General features: G+C 38.8%; 1 protein-coding gene across 1 annotated transcript in view; it reads right to left on the reverse strand.

Annotated features, from left to right (window-relative positions):
- The window catches only part of LOC132597958 (anoctamin-4-like), a 166,826-nt gene that overhangs the window by 15,693 nt on the left and 134,593 nt on the right, over window positions 1-16,540 (reverse strand). Inside the window, exon 3 of the mRNA XM_060306222.1 lies at window positions 5,576-5,680. Coding sequence (XP_060162205.1) covers window positions 5,576-5,680 — 105 coding nt within the window. The remainder of the gene's footprint in view (window positions 1-5,575; window positions 5,681-16,540) is intronic.

Here is a 16,540-nt window from a genome sequence, read left to right on the forward strand (position 1 = left end):
GTTTATAAAATTACAGAGCATACACGACGGCATGGGGTGCCCACAACACACTCTGCAAAGGGGCCGAGATCATTAACTCGTGCCCAAGACAGCGTGTTTCTTAAGAGGAGCTTCTCCTGCAACTGCTCCATTCTAAAGAGAAGACAGACACCTTGGCCACTTCTGCAACAAGGCAGCTAATGACGGCACCTCTTCCAGCACTGGGAACGACATAGAGAAGGACTGTATACCTGATGCAAACTTTGCTCAGTAGTCTCGGTTCCCTTCTCACAACTAGAAGCAAGATCAGTGATGTTGTGCATTAAAAACCCTAAAAGTCTACTGACCATAATTGTCCCTTCTCTGGAAAGAGCGTGAGCTTTGGATGTAGACAAACCTGGGTTCAAACACTAGTCCTCCCACTTACTATTAGATTGGGTGCTTTAACTTGTTCAAGCTTTAATTTCTTTACCTTTTAAGTGGGGATGATACAACGTACCAGAGAGGATTGTTGTGAGGAATGAAGACAAGGTGGGCGCCAGCACGCCCACAGCACTTACCGTGTGCCAGGCACTAAGGGTTTTGCACAGATTGTCTATAACTACCTCCCTTCTATAGATGTGGAAATTAAGGCAAAGAGAGTTTAAGACTAAATAAAATAATACAGGTAAAAAGTCAACCACAGAGTTGCCAGACAAGATGTTCAACTGATGTCAGTTCCTCCCTCTCCCCCATCTTCCCCTTTGAAACAGCATAGCCATGTGAATTAAAAATACAATGGGAGGGCTTCCCTGGTGGCGCAGTGATTGAGAGTCCGCCTGCCGATGCAGGGGACGCGGGTTCGTGCCCCGGTCCGGGAAGATCCCCCATGCCGCGGAGCGGCTGGGCCCGTGAGCCATGGCCACTGAGCCTGCGTGTCCGGAGGCTGTGGGAGAGGCAACGGGAGAGGCCACAACAGTGAGAGGCCCGCGTACCAAAAAAAAAAATACAATGGGAAATCAGGGCTCAAGACACTGGATTCAAAACGACTCACTGGATGTCACTGAGAAATGACTAAGTCTCATCACCCACAGAAGCAAGAGCACCACCAACGTGGGAACAGCTATAGGATTGCTTAGGGGCATATGCAGGCACAAAGGGTCGGACTATAGCGTAACAATCATCCAATAATCCTTCCAACCTCCCAGTTCTCCTTCCAAATACTTTGCTATTTGCTCTCTCTCGTTCCCTAGTCCATTAGAACCTAATGGGCTACATCACAATAAAGTCTGCAGGGTATGAATGCCGCTCAGGAGTCCCCAGAGTCTATACAGTTGGCCCTCTATATCCACAGGTTTCCCATCTGAGGATACAACCAACCCATCTGCAGCAGACAGTTTCATTTCAGTTATTGCTGACATTCCCACTCCTCTACTTCACATATCCAGAGCCGCACAAAGGTTCTAGAGGTTTTGCAAACTACGCTGGTCTCCAAGCTGCTCCACTGGCTACTGCTGAGCTGCCCCCTTTGTGAGTCTACAGTGGAATTCACTCACTCATGCATTAACAAAATTTACTGAGCAGCTACTATACTCCATACTCTGCTCAAGGAACTGGGTATACAACAAAGAAACAGGAAGATGAGACTGCTGCCTTCACAGAGCCTCCAAAGTTCCCTGAATGCTGAAGGATCTGTTCCTTCCTCAGGCTGCAGAATCTCAGCCATGGCTGGCAGTTCAGGTGGCCCAGGCACAGGCCCCACAGGCACACAACACAACCACTCCCTCTCTTCCCACCCACCTACAAGAAGCCATGCTACCACTGCAGGACACTCCAAGGAAGCCTGTCTTAGGACATTCCTCCTGTCTATTTCTCTCTCTCTCTCTCTCTTCTTCTCCTATCTAAGCATCAGGCACTCAGGAGCTCAGACTTTCAGAGAACAAGAGGCAGGAACTTTAAGCAACACAAAACTCTGCAGAGGACTTCCCTGGTGGCGCAGTGGTTAAGGATCCGCCTGCCAATGCAGGGGACATGGGTTCAAGCTCTGGTCTGGGAAAATCCAACATGCCGCGGAGCAACTAAACCCATGACCCACAACTACTGAGCCTGAGCTCTGAAGCCCGCAAGCCACAACTACTGAGCACACATGCCACAACTACTGAAGCCCACGCGCCTAGAGCCTGCGCTCCGCAACAAGAGAAGCCACCACAATGAGAAGCCCGGGAACCACAATGAAGTATAGCCCGCACACAGCAAGAAGACCCAATGCACCCAAAAACAAGCAAATAAATAAATAAATAAATTTACTTAAAAAAAAAACAAACAAAAAACTCTGCTGAAACAAAGGCATTGAAGAGACCTGGCTGCTAACTTGGGATGAGAATAGAAAGGGAGGGAAAAAAAACATGAAGGAAACAATACACACACACCCAAACTCAAGTATCCCCTTACATTAGACTGCCACATATAAAGGCTTTTCTCCTAGAAAGCAAATGGGTTGCTTTCACTTTGAACAATAAGACAAAGTTTTTCCTGAATCCAACTGTGCACCAAAACGTTCACCACTGCTTTAAAGAGTTATGCCTAGTACAGTACCTGGCATATGACAGGTGAGATGGATACATGAATGGATGGATAAAATAACTCTTTCCTTCCTATAAGCCATACATCTGATACGGGGGAAGTTGAAAAACAACTTATGGACGGTTAACCATTCTGAGACATCTTCTTTTGAACAGATGAAGCTATACTTAGGGCATAAGCAATATAGGAAAAAATGTATTTTACCATGTAGAAGAATGGTAGAGGATTTCTTGCATCCAGATGTAACAACATAAGAATCAAACTGTAAAAATCCAAAGTAGTTCATTTTTTCCTAATCATTTTTATCTCACTTTTTATTTAGCATAACAAGGACTGACATACAATGAAATATTGACTTTATCATATATTAATCATATCGCCTGGGGAGGTATATTCACCTTTAAAATGGAGAAAATAGTATCTATTAATTACAGTTGTTTTAACAATGACAAGAGATAGTAAGGGAGAGCACTTACTATGATGGCTGCTAAGACACTCAAGAAATGTTTGAAACACGCGCGCACAAACACGCACGCGCGCGCACACACACACACACACACACACAGTCTTCTAGCTCAATCTTGAAGGTCATACATATATGTCCACAAATTCTAAGAAACAGTGAAATCTTTCCATCATCCTGCTAATCCCAATAAAAACATTTGTAGCAGACAAGGAGTTTTACTGATGTTCAAATCCTATATTTTTTACATTTTTTATATTTTGGTCTTTCAAAGCTTTCTACAAACAATAATCTAAGGTACAGTCCCTTGAAGAACCAAGCCATGTGTTTTTATACTTAGAAATTTCAATGAACTGGTTAAACATCTGAATCATATTTGGAATCTCTAGTTAGACTCTAAAGGTAGATAAACGGCCCAAATCTTTCTTACACGAGTTGCCCCAGACTGTGTGGACAGCTTCCCAAACCTACTTAGCATAAAACTTGTTTTTTAAACAAGAAAATAAACAGATTAATTCTCAAACATTGGAAAATTCTTAAACCTATAAAACTTGATTTGCTTTCTAAAATGAAGTAATATTTCCCTTTTCTTGTTTTTAAATTTAAATATTAAGTTCTCACAAACTTGTACTCTTCTACTTGTTCATAAAGAGATCACCATTCTAAACTATAAAACAGTTAACATCATAAACAAATGTGTTTTTACTAAGGTGTGCTCACAAAAACTATGATAAAAATAGTCTTATGAACATTTAGTTCATTTTTTTTACAATATTACTAGCTTTTTGATAAGTTTTTTTAACATCTTTATTGGAGTATAATTGCTTTACAATGGTGTGTTAGTTTCTGCTTTATAACAAAGTGAATCAGCTATACGTATACATATATCCCCATAACTCCTCCCTCTTGCATCTCCCTCCGTCTCACCCTCTCTATCCCACCCCTCTAGGTGGTCACAAAGCACCGAGCTGATCTCCGTGTGCTATGCGGCTGCTTCTCACTAGCTATCAGTTTTACATTTGGTAGTGTATGTATGTTCACGCCACTCTCTCACTTTGTCCCAGCTTACCCTTCCCCCTCCCCGTGTCCTCAAGTCCATTCTCTAGTAGATCTGCGTCTTTATTCCCATCCTAAGATCATTCAGCCCTAAAAAAATCGAAGTTCATCTCCTATATCTGCATAGAAGCCAGCTTTTATCATTTATTAAAAAAAAAATCCTTTCAGCAAAGTATAATCTATCATCTTTCAAATCAAAGGAAGTAATTACACAATTTTATAACTTTCCATGAAAAGTTAATTTCTTTCCAATGTCTATTAATTTGATTTTTATTCTCCTGGGGACATTTTTTCGCTTTTATTCAGTAACCTAGTGTGAAGGGATTGTCCACCCAGAACAAATAGTTGGTCCTCTTATAGTCTTCATTAAAGATATTTCTCTCAGAAGTAGCCTCATCTCCTTCAATTCCAGGATCCTTCACCTCAGTGTTTAAACCCTATACCAAGTACATTCATGAAGGAATTAAACGAAGGGTAGGAGACTCTCCATTCCACTCTGGTCTCCATTATTTATCTTATTATGTCAGCACTTAACTTCTCCCACCCTGAGCTGTCCTACCTGTAAAGTGGACTTAGTAATTACCCCATAAGGTCAGGAGGGTAGTGCAATGACAAAAGGGGATAAATAGTACTAAAATGCTTTAAAATGTTCACAGAAAATATAGAAATATAAATATAATTTAGAAATATGTATTTCATTGTATAGAAATGCAATGTCACAAAACTAAAAGTAGCAAAAGATTGCAGTAGTTCTTTATACAAGGCTCGTCCAGTCTACACTCTTCAAATCCAATATTACATAATACTATTTGATATTAAAAGACTAACATTATCTAGAATTAGAGCTCTGACAGCAGAACATGAATGCTGATGACTTAGTATGTGATACTGCATCCCCAACCTCAATGCTAAATCTCTAACCTGAGCAAATGTATTGATTATGATAAAGTTCTTAGTGAAAACTGTATAACAATAAAACAGCGGAAGAAGAGTAAACCTTGATTAATCAAAATGCTTAGAAAAGAGGAGTTTACTTCTCGGTCACGGCCCAGCATCAATGACTCCAATACCCATTTTGGACAATAAAATTCCCCTGATTTCAGCTTACTGCGTCAACATTTACTTCTTACTACTGATATCTGAGTGAAGGAATAGTATTCTGTTTTCTTAAAGATTTTTCTTTGATTATGATTAATCAAGGAATCTAAAAAATTATAATACCCAGTTACTTACTAAATATTATAGCATACTAACTATACAGAATTTATAATCCCTCTACAGTTTTCCCACTAGGCTTCATCGAAGACCCCAAAGCTATGTGGTTCATTTTCAAAAATTAAACCAGCATTTCACTAACCATCTCTTCTGGTATCAAAATTATTTTACACAGCATCTCTTTTAAGACATCATTTTATTTTAAAGCTTGGCATCTAAGGTTTCTAGTTTTACTACCCCTCCCAAGTGTTATAACACTTTCTCCTTTCACGGTGAATTTAAAATGGGAGTGAAACTTACTTTCTTGTATTGCATTAAGAATCTCTGAAAAGTCCACATCACTCTTTGGCCCGTCAGGTAGTATTTGCATATCCAGCTGGTAGCTTTGCAAATCCACACCTCCTTCTAGAGAAACGAAAGATATTCATGGAGTTTGCACTGGTTATCAGACAGCCCAGCATCAGGGTCCCAAGGAGAAGCAATGTCAAAATCTAAAAAGAACAGCCAGCTGGTTTGCCAATGATCCTCCCACGTGGACAAATGACTTTTAAAAAATGAGGAACATTACCAGCCATTTGCCCCTTATGGGACCAAAAAGGTTTAATTGTATTTCCAAGGCAAAAATAAGGCAATTACTTTATTAAAATACCACATACTTCATAGTATTTATGGATGATTTCCTAGGTGAAGAATATAATATGCTAGTCTCCACCCAAGGACATTTAAAATTATTCTCAGCTTCTACATGGCTAAAAAGGGACATTCACCACTAATACTTTATGAAACCATCTTCCTTAAAATGGTAATAATTTATTTAAAGGAAAGGATTTAATATTCCTGATATCACAGAAAAACGGTATCAATTTTTTCTCTCACAGTTGGACTTCCCCTGTTATATCATTTACTTTTCAATTATACCAGAATACTTTAATTTATTCTATGAAGTAGTTAAGGCCCTTGTACTAGGTTTGCCCAGTGTATTTTTGGTGTGTTCTAAAGAAAGAGGGTTTTTTAATGCTGCTCCACACACCTATACGACATTTAAGGAAGTCAAAGAAACCAAGATATCAAAAAGTAGCTTTATCATTAATAATAATAAATCTCTGAATGCTTCTTAAAATAATCAGTAAGAACATCTCAATCTGATGAGTCTGGAAGGGCTAAACGTCAGTGCTAAAATAAACAGAGCGCCTGATAAATAAAATGGGGCACACTCTAGCTTCCAAAATTTTTGTAGAAATAATTCTTTTATAAGCCCAGGAATTATTATTAGCCTTGAATAAAATTTCAGTTACATCCCTAAAACTCAAGAAGAATGACACAGTTGCTATCTTACAAGAACACTCTTTCTGGGAGGGGAATGGACACAAGTAACTATAATAGAAGGTGAGCCTTAGGAGGGCAGGAACTTTTGTCTGCATGCTATAATCCATCACTTAGAACAGTGTCTAGCAGAGTAGGCCCTGAACTAATGTAGATGGAATGAATTTATGAGGATATGCGGTACTTATGAAACAAAGGCAGGAGAGTAACAAGTAAAGCTATAAGCTCAGATTCCAGAGGCAGACAAACCAGCATTCAAATTCTTACTAGGGAACACCAAATCTCTCTAGATCTTAGTTTCCTCATCCATGAAATGGGTGATTGTAACAGTCACACAGAGTAGCCATGAGGATTAAATGAGATAATGCATGAAAAGCTCTTAGCTGTCATAGCACTCAGTAAATGGAAGCCATTACTATTATCATCCATAATAATTTATTATATAGCAACACTGGCATTTCTACAGAAACTATCCAGCCAATTGAATAATGAGAAAGAATCCATAAGTCAATTATTTGGGACCAGCATGCATTTAAAGTGACAGTTAAGCACTGCAGACACAGCAGTGAATTTTTAAATGCATGCATTCAGTTGGCTCATTGCAAGGGCTGAAGTTATCGGTGAGACTAAGCTTCTCAATGGAACAGAACAAAGATGTCTTCCTGCTGGCCCAGAATTTAAATGAGCTATCTGCTTTTTTCTCCACCATGGCCAGCTACCTTGAATGGGTAGGGAAAAGTTTTGATGCTTTTCAGCCTCTACTAAGGCTAGTCACCTTTGTTCTGCTCAATAACCAAAGACCCAAAGATCTCACAATGACATCGACAGGGGAAAAAAAAAAAAATTCAATACCACTTTTCAGCCAGGCTGCGTGCTATGTACTTTATTATCTCACTTAGTTTTTACTCTAACCTTGAAAAGGAGGTGCAGTAAGAAGTAGTAATTTGCCCCCAAAAGCTATTAAGTTGTAAAGATGTAATACCAACCCATGCCCTTAACTGGTCTTTAAAATCACACATACAAGCGGTCAAAAACACAGGCTGTTAGAAATAAGACAATTTACCAATTTTCACTGGACTTAACAATAGTCCAGGACTTCACACCAGGACAAAAGTCATTACATAACCTAAAAAAGCAAATGACTTCTAAAATAGTCTAATAAATAGAAGCCCAATTTATTTCCTTGCTGTTTGTCACAGGAGTTCATAAATTCATGTGGAAGTAGTTATGACTATGAAATAACTCATTTTTCATAACTGAAAGTCCATAATTTTTAATAAATTTTTTGTTAGAGGACAGGTAAGAGCATAAGAAGTCACAAAAGAAGAAACATAAAGAGGCATTCAGGTCATCAAAGTCTGTCTTTAAAGAATATTAAAGACGTGGGGAAGAAAAAAGTGAAGAAAGTGGATATAAGGACACAGATAAAAATATAGATATATCTCAAGTACACTAAAAACCACACTATTTTATATGACTAGAAAAGGAAGAAAATACTGCATTAGGTACAGAAGTTCTCTCATCTGTGAAATGGGTATATTTTGTTTTATTCTTTATTTTTTCTATGTTTTTCACAATATGCAAAATATTTTAAAGTTATTTAAAAATTCAGATTGTGGCAGTAGAGGATATTAAGTTTTTAAAATTAAGGATTCAAGACTTAAAGACTACAGATGTTAAACCATTAAGGAACTAATTTAATAAAACTTTTTCCAAATTAATACAATTCTTAACCTATATAAGTCAATCTAAATTGCAAGATACAACATTCTATTCATAGTAAACATTAAGATCGCATTTAGAATCCTTAAAATATAAGGCATTTTTCTTCCTCTGCTCTAGAAGAAATACAAAATTTATTTATTTTATGAAATACAAGACGTATTTCATAAAGTCCAAAAAAGTGTATTTTATGAAAATATACTTTCATAAGATATAAGGGTCTGGAATTTCCGGCAGTAAGTCATTCACTAAAGTCTAAGATGACGAAGTAGGGGATGCTGTAAAACAAGGACTACTGTACACTTTCCTAAATGGAGAGTGATCACTGGACAAGGATATTTTCAAATGAATCCGTCAAGGTGACAATCTTCACCCTTAGCACGTTCTGCCCAAGTGAAAGAGCCTGAATAACTTCAATATACAAGGAGTTGTGTGTCTACTTTGGACTTCTGATATTTAATTAATCATTGTTAATCCTGCAGTGTTGGTGTGATTTCTAAAAGTTGAGAACTGGACTTCTTCCTATGGTCACGGATGTCTCTGACTTTGAGTCAAAACACAAAGCTCTGAAAAAACTAGGCAAGTGGGTGAAGGTGTCATGGCTTCAAACTGAAGGGCCTCAGTAATTGACATGCAACTAAGTGCAATCCCAAGAAAAGGAAACAAATAAGTTACATTAGAGAGGGAAGCTAAAAACATTTCCTAAAGGTGTGGAGAACCTACTGAACAATTTCTAAAAATGAAAAATAGCAACAAAATTCATGCGATCTCCAAATTTACCTTTAGCTTTTCTCACACTTGATTGACAGGAGTGAGTAAATTCAAATCTTAATTGTGATTTGTAGTATGAGTAAAACTGAAAGTAGTTTCGATAAAGAGTAACCCTGATAACAGCACTTGCATTCAATAAAACGTCTTCAGCTGAGCAAACATCTTAAAAATTCACTTTAGATTTGTACCTGGCGTACATGGATTTTAGCTAAATGCTTATATACAAAAGGAACCAAAAAAAGCTTCAAATATGAATTTCTTAGTTACCAAATATGTCGATTCCTCTCCCATCCCAACCATCTCTTGTCTATAGAAATCCCTTTCTACTTTTTTTTTTTGTTTTTTTTTTCGGTACACGGGCCGCTCACTGTTGTGGCCCCTCCCGTTGGGGAGCACAGGCTCCAGACGCGCAGGCTCAGCAGCCATGGCTCACAGGCCCAGCCGCTCCACGGCATGTGGGATCCTCCCGGACCGGGGCACGAACCTGTGTCCCCTGCATCGGCAGGCAGACTCTCAACCACTGCGTCACTAGGGATGCCCCCCTTTCTACTTTTAAGGCCCCTCCTAAATGCTCTGTGCTTCAAGCATTTCTTGATTCTAACAAGTAAATACCTTTTTTCACCCACTGAACCCATATCTATATCTATATTTTATCTTTTTTACAGTACATGTTTTCCATCAAAATTACCTAGCACCGTGTAGACACAGACAAATGTGAGTTCCTAGTCCTCCCTGCCTAGATTTCTTCCTCATCTCTAGCACTTTTGACTAGATTGTAAGTTGATGCAGGCCTGGCACCAAACTGCATCCACCTTTTTGTCTCCTACAGAACCTAGGACAAGGCCTTGAACATATTAGTGTCTCGGTTAAAGCTCTTTTACGGCAATTTCACATTACTAGCAACAGCAGTGGATACTGACTAAGAAAATGTCCCAGCTTTCCTTTCGTCCACAACTTTAACACATCTTGATAGGTTATCTATAGATCAGGGGTGCCCAACCCCTGGGCCGAGGACGGGTACCTCGGAGATGAGTGGAGGGGGAGCGAGAGAAGCTTCATCTGCCACTCTCCACTGCTCGCGTTACTCCCTGAACCAACCACCAGACCCCGGCCCGTGGAAAAGTTGTCTTTCACGAAACTGGTCCCTGGTGCCAAAAAGGTTGGGGACCGCTGCTATAGATGACTATGAAAGTCATATTCTAAATCATACATTTGCTCTTCCCTTCCCTTCTTTTTAAAATTTGTCAAATAATAAAGAAAACCTTCAAGTACCAAAGAGCTTATAACGAAAATCAGCAGTGGACAACTCTACCCCTTCTTCAACCCCAATCCTATATCCTCAGTCCAACCACTTTTAAGAGTTTCTGTTTTTACTTCCTTTAGATCTCTCTATATGTGTATCCCATTGTTTCTTGATCAATTTTATACAGTTGACCCTTGAACAACTCGGGTTTGAACTGCATAGGTGCACTTATACAGGACTATTTTTCAAGAGTAAATAGTACAGTACTTAAGAGTGCACGTGGTTGAATCCGCTGATGGGAAGGAACCACTGACTGGGAGAGCCAACTATATATTATATGCAGATTAACCGCCTCCCCCCATTGTTTAAGGATCAAATATCTGTTACATAGTTTTCTGCTATGATACAAGACAATATAACTTACTATTACTGCCACTCCCCCTTGCCCCCCACTCACCCATCAAATCATTATTATTGATATAATTTTTCTATTATATTGCCTTAGTATAGTAGCTTTAAATAAATTACTTAAAATTCAATTTTTTTGTTCAATCAAATACAGATGATCTTATATTTGCAAGTTAACACAAAATGATATAAAAAGCATATTTTGACACTACACTGACCTGGATTCAAATTCCATTTTTCTGTGTTCCTAAGCCATTAAATAATGAACCTCATTTTCCTCATTTATAAAATGAAGGGACAATTTTTTGAGCGCTTTTAAAAATTATCAATTATTTACACATATGTAAATAATTTGGTTCATAGTGTTAAGCCATCATGATCCACTAAAAATTTTAAGTGATATACTCCCCTTCTCTGCAAAATGAGGGCCAATTCCAGGTTTAGGACCTATACTAAATAAAAACAATTTAGTAAAAAAAAAAATCCTGTAATTTGGATTTGGAATAGTTACTCCACATTGAAACAAGGAAAGTGTGACAAATCAAATCTTAACTTCCCCATGAAACACAAAAGATGGAGGACCCTGTAAAGTAAGCTTAAGGGGACAAATAGTATTTTCCATGACTACCTCATAATAAATGATGCTCTATCTAAGCTTCTGTCTACATTCAATTTATATTCTGCAAATAAAATTGGTAGTTCCTGTCCAGAGAGGTATATTTAATACAAATCCTCGAATGCAGCATTTTTTACAGAATAGAGAGCAGTGATATTTCAACACTTGATATAAATATCTAAAATGAACCCTCACATGTAATATTTTTGGACTTAATAGGCTGCAAAGACACCATTTTTGAAACTGGGAGTGTGTTTTCAATTCCCCATGAATGAATTCAGTGTTCCTAAGACAGTGTTAAGATGGAGAATGATATTAAGAAGGGAGGGAGGTATAGTCTGTCTTCTTTTCAGACTTTCCCTATATCAGCCAGTGTCCACAATAAATCTTCTAGGAAGGAAGTGGGGAAATGAACCCAATTCTTCTAGAGGATCTGACATTGGAAACCCTAGATTTACTTGTGGGATATTTCACTGGTTCTGGAAAAACTTTCCATCTGTGATTCTTAACTTCATTTATAGTGCTTACCAAACTCTATTTAGTGTACCATAAGCTAAAAAACCTTCACAACAGAAGATGCTTCATGCGTGCTACTGTAAAAAGACACACAAATCCCACTCTTTCATATTAGTGTTGCCTAACTATAAATCTAGTGATTTGCAAGAGCATTCTTTTACAGAAGAAAGCTCAGCTTTGTATTAGCAGGAATACACAGATTGACTCACCCACACCCATCACTATCAAAGCTAAAGACATTTCTTCAAATGATTAACACTGAGTAGTTCTAAGGACCCAATTCTGGACTGGGTCCTTACTGGAGAACCCTATTTAGCTAACAGCCGGTGAATGGTTCTCAGGTCTAAAATGGAAATAATAATCCCACTGCTTCAGCCAGTAATGGCTGACCTTCAACAAAATTACTTCTATGTTTCCCAGGATTGGCAAGATAGTGATCTCCTAAATTATACAGAATGCCTGCATTAAGAGTTCCAAAGAGGGCCTGGAAACCGGAGCTGCAAAGCCTTAAATGGCAGGAAGGATTTGTGTGGGAGTGTAGGCAGGGCTCCATGGGGGTCTTCCAATCTCCTAGATGCTGAGTTCTGTTGCTATGACAACGGTGACTCTTGCCGAGGAAGGGAAGAGAGAAACTCAGGATTAGGAGGGGTTACGGAGTAGAAACCATGATACCTTCAGCATCACTATAATGTTGTTTACTCTTTTAACTTGCACAGTAAATCTTCAGAAGGGCCTAAGATGAATGCATGAAAGAGAATGGCCTTGCAAAACGACAAGCCTCTTGAGAGCCAGGGCTCTGTCCATCTTGTGCATCGGCCTCTTATCTCTAACTCAGGGAATTAAGTAAGTAGAGCAGAAGCTTACTATTAACCGTCTATCTACCACGATGAAGAACTTAGTTTAGGTTTAGGGCTCAGGCCACTAGTTATAGTCATATGATCTTGAGTTAGTATTGATTTAAATCTCTCCAAGCTTCTTAAATATAAAGTTATTTGAAGTAGACTTGGGCAGAAGATGCAGTTCTGAATTCCATTAAAACACAACACTCTTTCCAGAAATAGTTGTCTCTGTGGATGCCTTTTCTGTAGCTTTTCTTTACTCACTTTGTATATTCAAATGGTTGTGAAAAGATTCTTCAGAAAATTCTCTCTAAATGCACTACATAGGTCAAAATATGTGCATATGTCCCTCAGCAAAGGGGAAAAAGTGAACATTTCTAAGGGAAGAATTTGGTATGTATTTTTGGAAAACTCCATTTTGTTACTCAGCAAATGATAGCAAGGCGCACAGATCCCAATGTCCACATTTCAAGGCTCAAAACAGCTTCTTTTCCTAAGCGCCCCTCTATTTACTAAACTCACATCACACATTTTACAAAACACCCACTTAAAGAGGAAGAGATTCAAATGAAGGATGATTAGCGTTATTTCTAAACCATAGTTTAGAAAGATACCACATTCACCTTCAAGGCAATGAGAAATAAAACAGAGGTCCAAAGTAGCTTATACTTTTTCTCCCACATATTCTCAAAGCCATGTGGAAGATCTTAGCTTCCAGCCACACCAAAAATCCATTTCACAAATAGAAAAGTAAATATATATTTTCATCCAAGCTTCAGATTCATTCAAGAAGAGTAGCCAGATTCCTCAGGTTCAATAAAGAAGTTTCAGGCACAATTCTCAGTAAAATGTCTGTTCCCGGATAAGGTGATGAGAAAACACTAAATTTCACACTCAACTATTTTCACCCTCAAGGAAAGAAAACTGGCTCAGTGGGAAAAAACACTGGTAAGAAACTAAAGACATGGGTTTTAGCTAGGGTCCATCAATGACCAATTTTGTACTTTTCGTCAAGCAATTTCATTTCCTGAGGCACAGTAAAGCAGGGCTAATTCTGCCTCACAGACCACTGTGAGAACTCAGTGAGATGCAGGAGAAATATTTGTGGAAGCCCTTTGGAGACAATGGAGCATCATCTAACATAAGGTGGTGGTACCATGATTATTATTGTGGTCAAGATTAGCCATATGTTTACTTTTTTCCCCTAAAGAATGAGCTGAATCTTGACTCTCATCTTGGCAGAACTAGAAACAAGTCAGCCAACACACAAGTCTTTCTTTGCTGTCTTTCTTTTTTCAAATCTCTGCTTAATTGCTCCTTTTCTCTCCTTTTCCCCACAGCCTCTGGTACTTACGTTAAACAGAATGTGAAAGGTACTTGCTGAGTTAATTCTGTTTCCCTAATTTGAGACCAGGCCTTGACATAACACTGGAATTTGAAAAAGGGAAGATGAAAAAACAAAGGTCTAATGCAGAGTAGAACAAAAATGATGCTACAAAGTGGAGCATCACTGATAGAGCAAGAAATAACTGGTTAAGGTGGCTATGCTTTCAGTGGAGTCTAGTGGTCCCTTCCTCAATATAGTCTTCTTATGCTACGGGCTGAACTATTACAGGGCTTTAAATTTTCCAAAGGTTTGCTATACAAACTTGCTAGAAATATTGCTACCAAGTTGTCTGAAGAAGGTAATGAGAGAATCAAACCACCAGAGTTGGAATCCTGCCTCCGCCACTTACTGCCTGCGTGTTTTGGGGCAAGTTACTTAAACCTTCTCTGTGCCTTAGTTTCCCCAACCATAAAATAAGGCTGACAGCATGAGGATATTATGGAATTAAATGAAATAATGCATGCAAATAGCTTAACAGCTTTTGAGGTTGGGAATACAGTAGAGTACTTAAGGGGGGCTGTAATTTTATTATTGTCAAACATTTAGTACCGTCTGTATACAGATAGCATAAGACGACAGTATACAGATGACATGTATACATGTTGTTCTAGCTCACTGGAAACAACAAAATCCTAAAGTTTCTCTCCTGTGAAATCAACTTGTCCCAGCATTTAAATACATATCTATATAAGGGAAAAATAATCATGCATAAAAGGGGAAAGGGAGATAAAAGGAATTGTGTTAGAAATTACTTGGGAAAATAATGAAATATATCAGCAAAACATCATTTTACCAACTCCAGAAGAGAATAAAGGACAAATTCTGTGACTAATGGCATTTCCCTAGGACTATACGATGGGCCTATCATATAAAGGAAAAGCAATAGAAGAAATATTTTAGATTTCACAAAGCTTCTAATTCTATTTTGTGTGGCACAGTCATTAAACTGGGATAATGTGACCCATACTCACTAAGCTTTACACTTTCAAATTCAAAAATTCGTGATCAGTGCTTCAGTTGACTCTGTTCTTGACCCTTAAATGACAGTTCCAAGCCTGGTGCTATTTAATACTTTTATTATTGGCCTATAAAGTGGAACGATATTCATTAATTACGAGCGGCTAAAAGATAAGGTCAAAATGAAATCAGTACACAAGAGAAACATCTGAAACAATCAGAAGGAAAGAGAAATCATACAAATACAAGATGAAGGTGAACAGCTCCTGCGTCAGTGCAGCATAAAGGGAAACCGTCTTAATTGTTAACCTGGCTCAAGTTAACTGGGAAACTGCTCTATGCTTCAAGGACCGAGTGAGAAATGCTTCTGGGACATAAGTACTTTCAGGCTTGTGAATTTTGTCTAGGATGATGGTGACAACAAAAATGATCCTTTGCTCCTGTCGCCTTACTGTGCAAGGATCATATAGAGCATTTTACATGAATGAATTTACCTGGCATAACAATGCCACATAGGGTTGCCAGATATAACACATAAAAATATAGGGTGCTCAGGTAATTTGAATTTCAAATAAACTAATACATTTTTATCATAAGTCTGCCTCATGCAATTCATGGGACATTCTTACACCAAAAGGTATCTGTCGTTTATCTGAAATTTAACCAAGTCCTGTGTTTCATCTGGCAACCCTAACACTGTGAGACAGTATTGCTCATTTTGCTGATGAGGAAAAAGATTCAGAGAAATTAAGTCATTTGCCCAAGTCTGCATAGCTATTAGGGAACATATGTGGGTTTAAAACATCTAACAGGGCTTCCCTGGTGGCGCGGTGGTTGAGGGTCCGCCTGCCAATGCAGAGGACGCGGGTTCGTGCCCCGGTCCGGGAGGGTCCCGCGTGCCGCGGAGCGGCTGGGCCCGTGAGCCATGGCCGCTGAGCCTGCGCGTCGGGGCCTGTGCTCCGCAACGGGAGAGGCCACAGCAGTGAGAGGCCCGCGCACCGCAAAAAACAAACAAACAAACAAACAAAAAAAACATCTAACAACAAAGCTTGCACTGCTCACCACTATAATGCACTATTATTACGCTCTTTCCTATATCTGAATGGCCATCCCTCCGTCTTCCTGTTGATGTCTTAGCTGACCTTCAAAGTCCAATCTGTAGAATCCTTCTTATATCTTTTCCCTAGTAATAATGTTTCCATAATTTTATTTATATCTCTATTCTAGCCCTTAATACAATGAATTCTATTATAGCAGGTTAAGTAGTGGATATTCTTCCATATACATTTCCCTTTTCTAACATCACCTCTATTTCCTTTTGGGGAAATGTCTTTCCCTTACTGTGTGCAGCCTGGGTGGGAGGAGAAATCAAGGCGTCCTATCCTCCTATTATCAAAGCTGAAGAGGGAGGCCTCCTCTGTCCTATCCTTTTATCTCTCATCACTCACTGCCCAACCAAGGGAAAGGCACATGGCTGATAGAA

This window comes from Globicephala melas, chromosome 10 (genome assembly GCF_963455315.2).
Source record: "Globicephala melas chromosome 10, mGloMel1.2, whole genome shotgun sequence".
Classification (NCBI taxonomy): Eukaryota; Metazoa; Chordata; class Mammalia; order Artiodactyla; family Delphinidae; genus Globicephala; species Globicephala melas.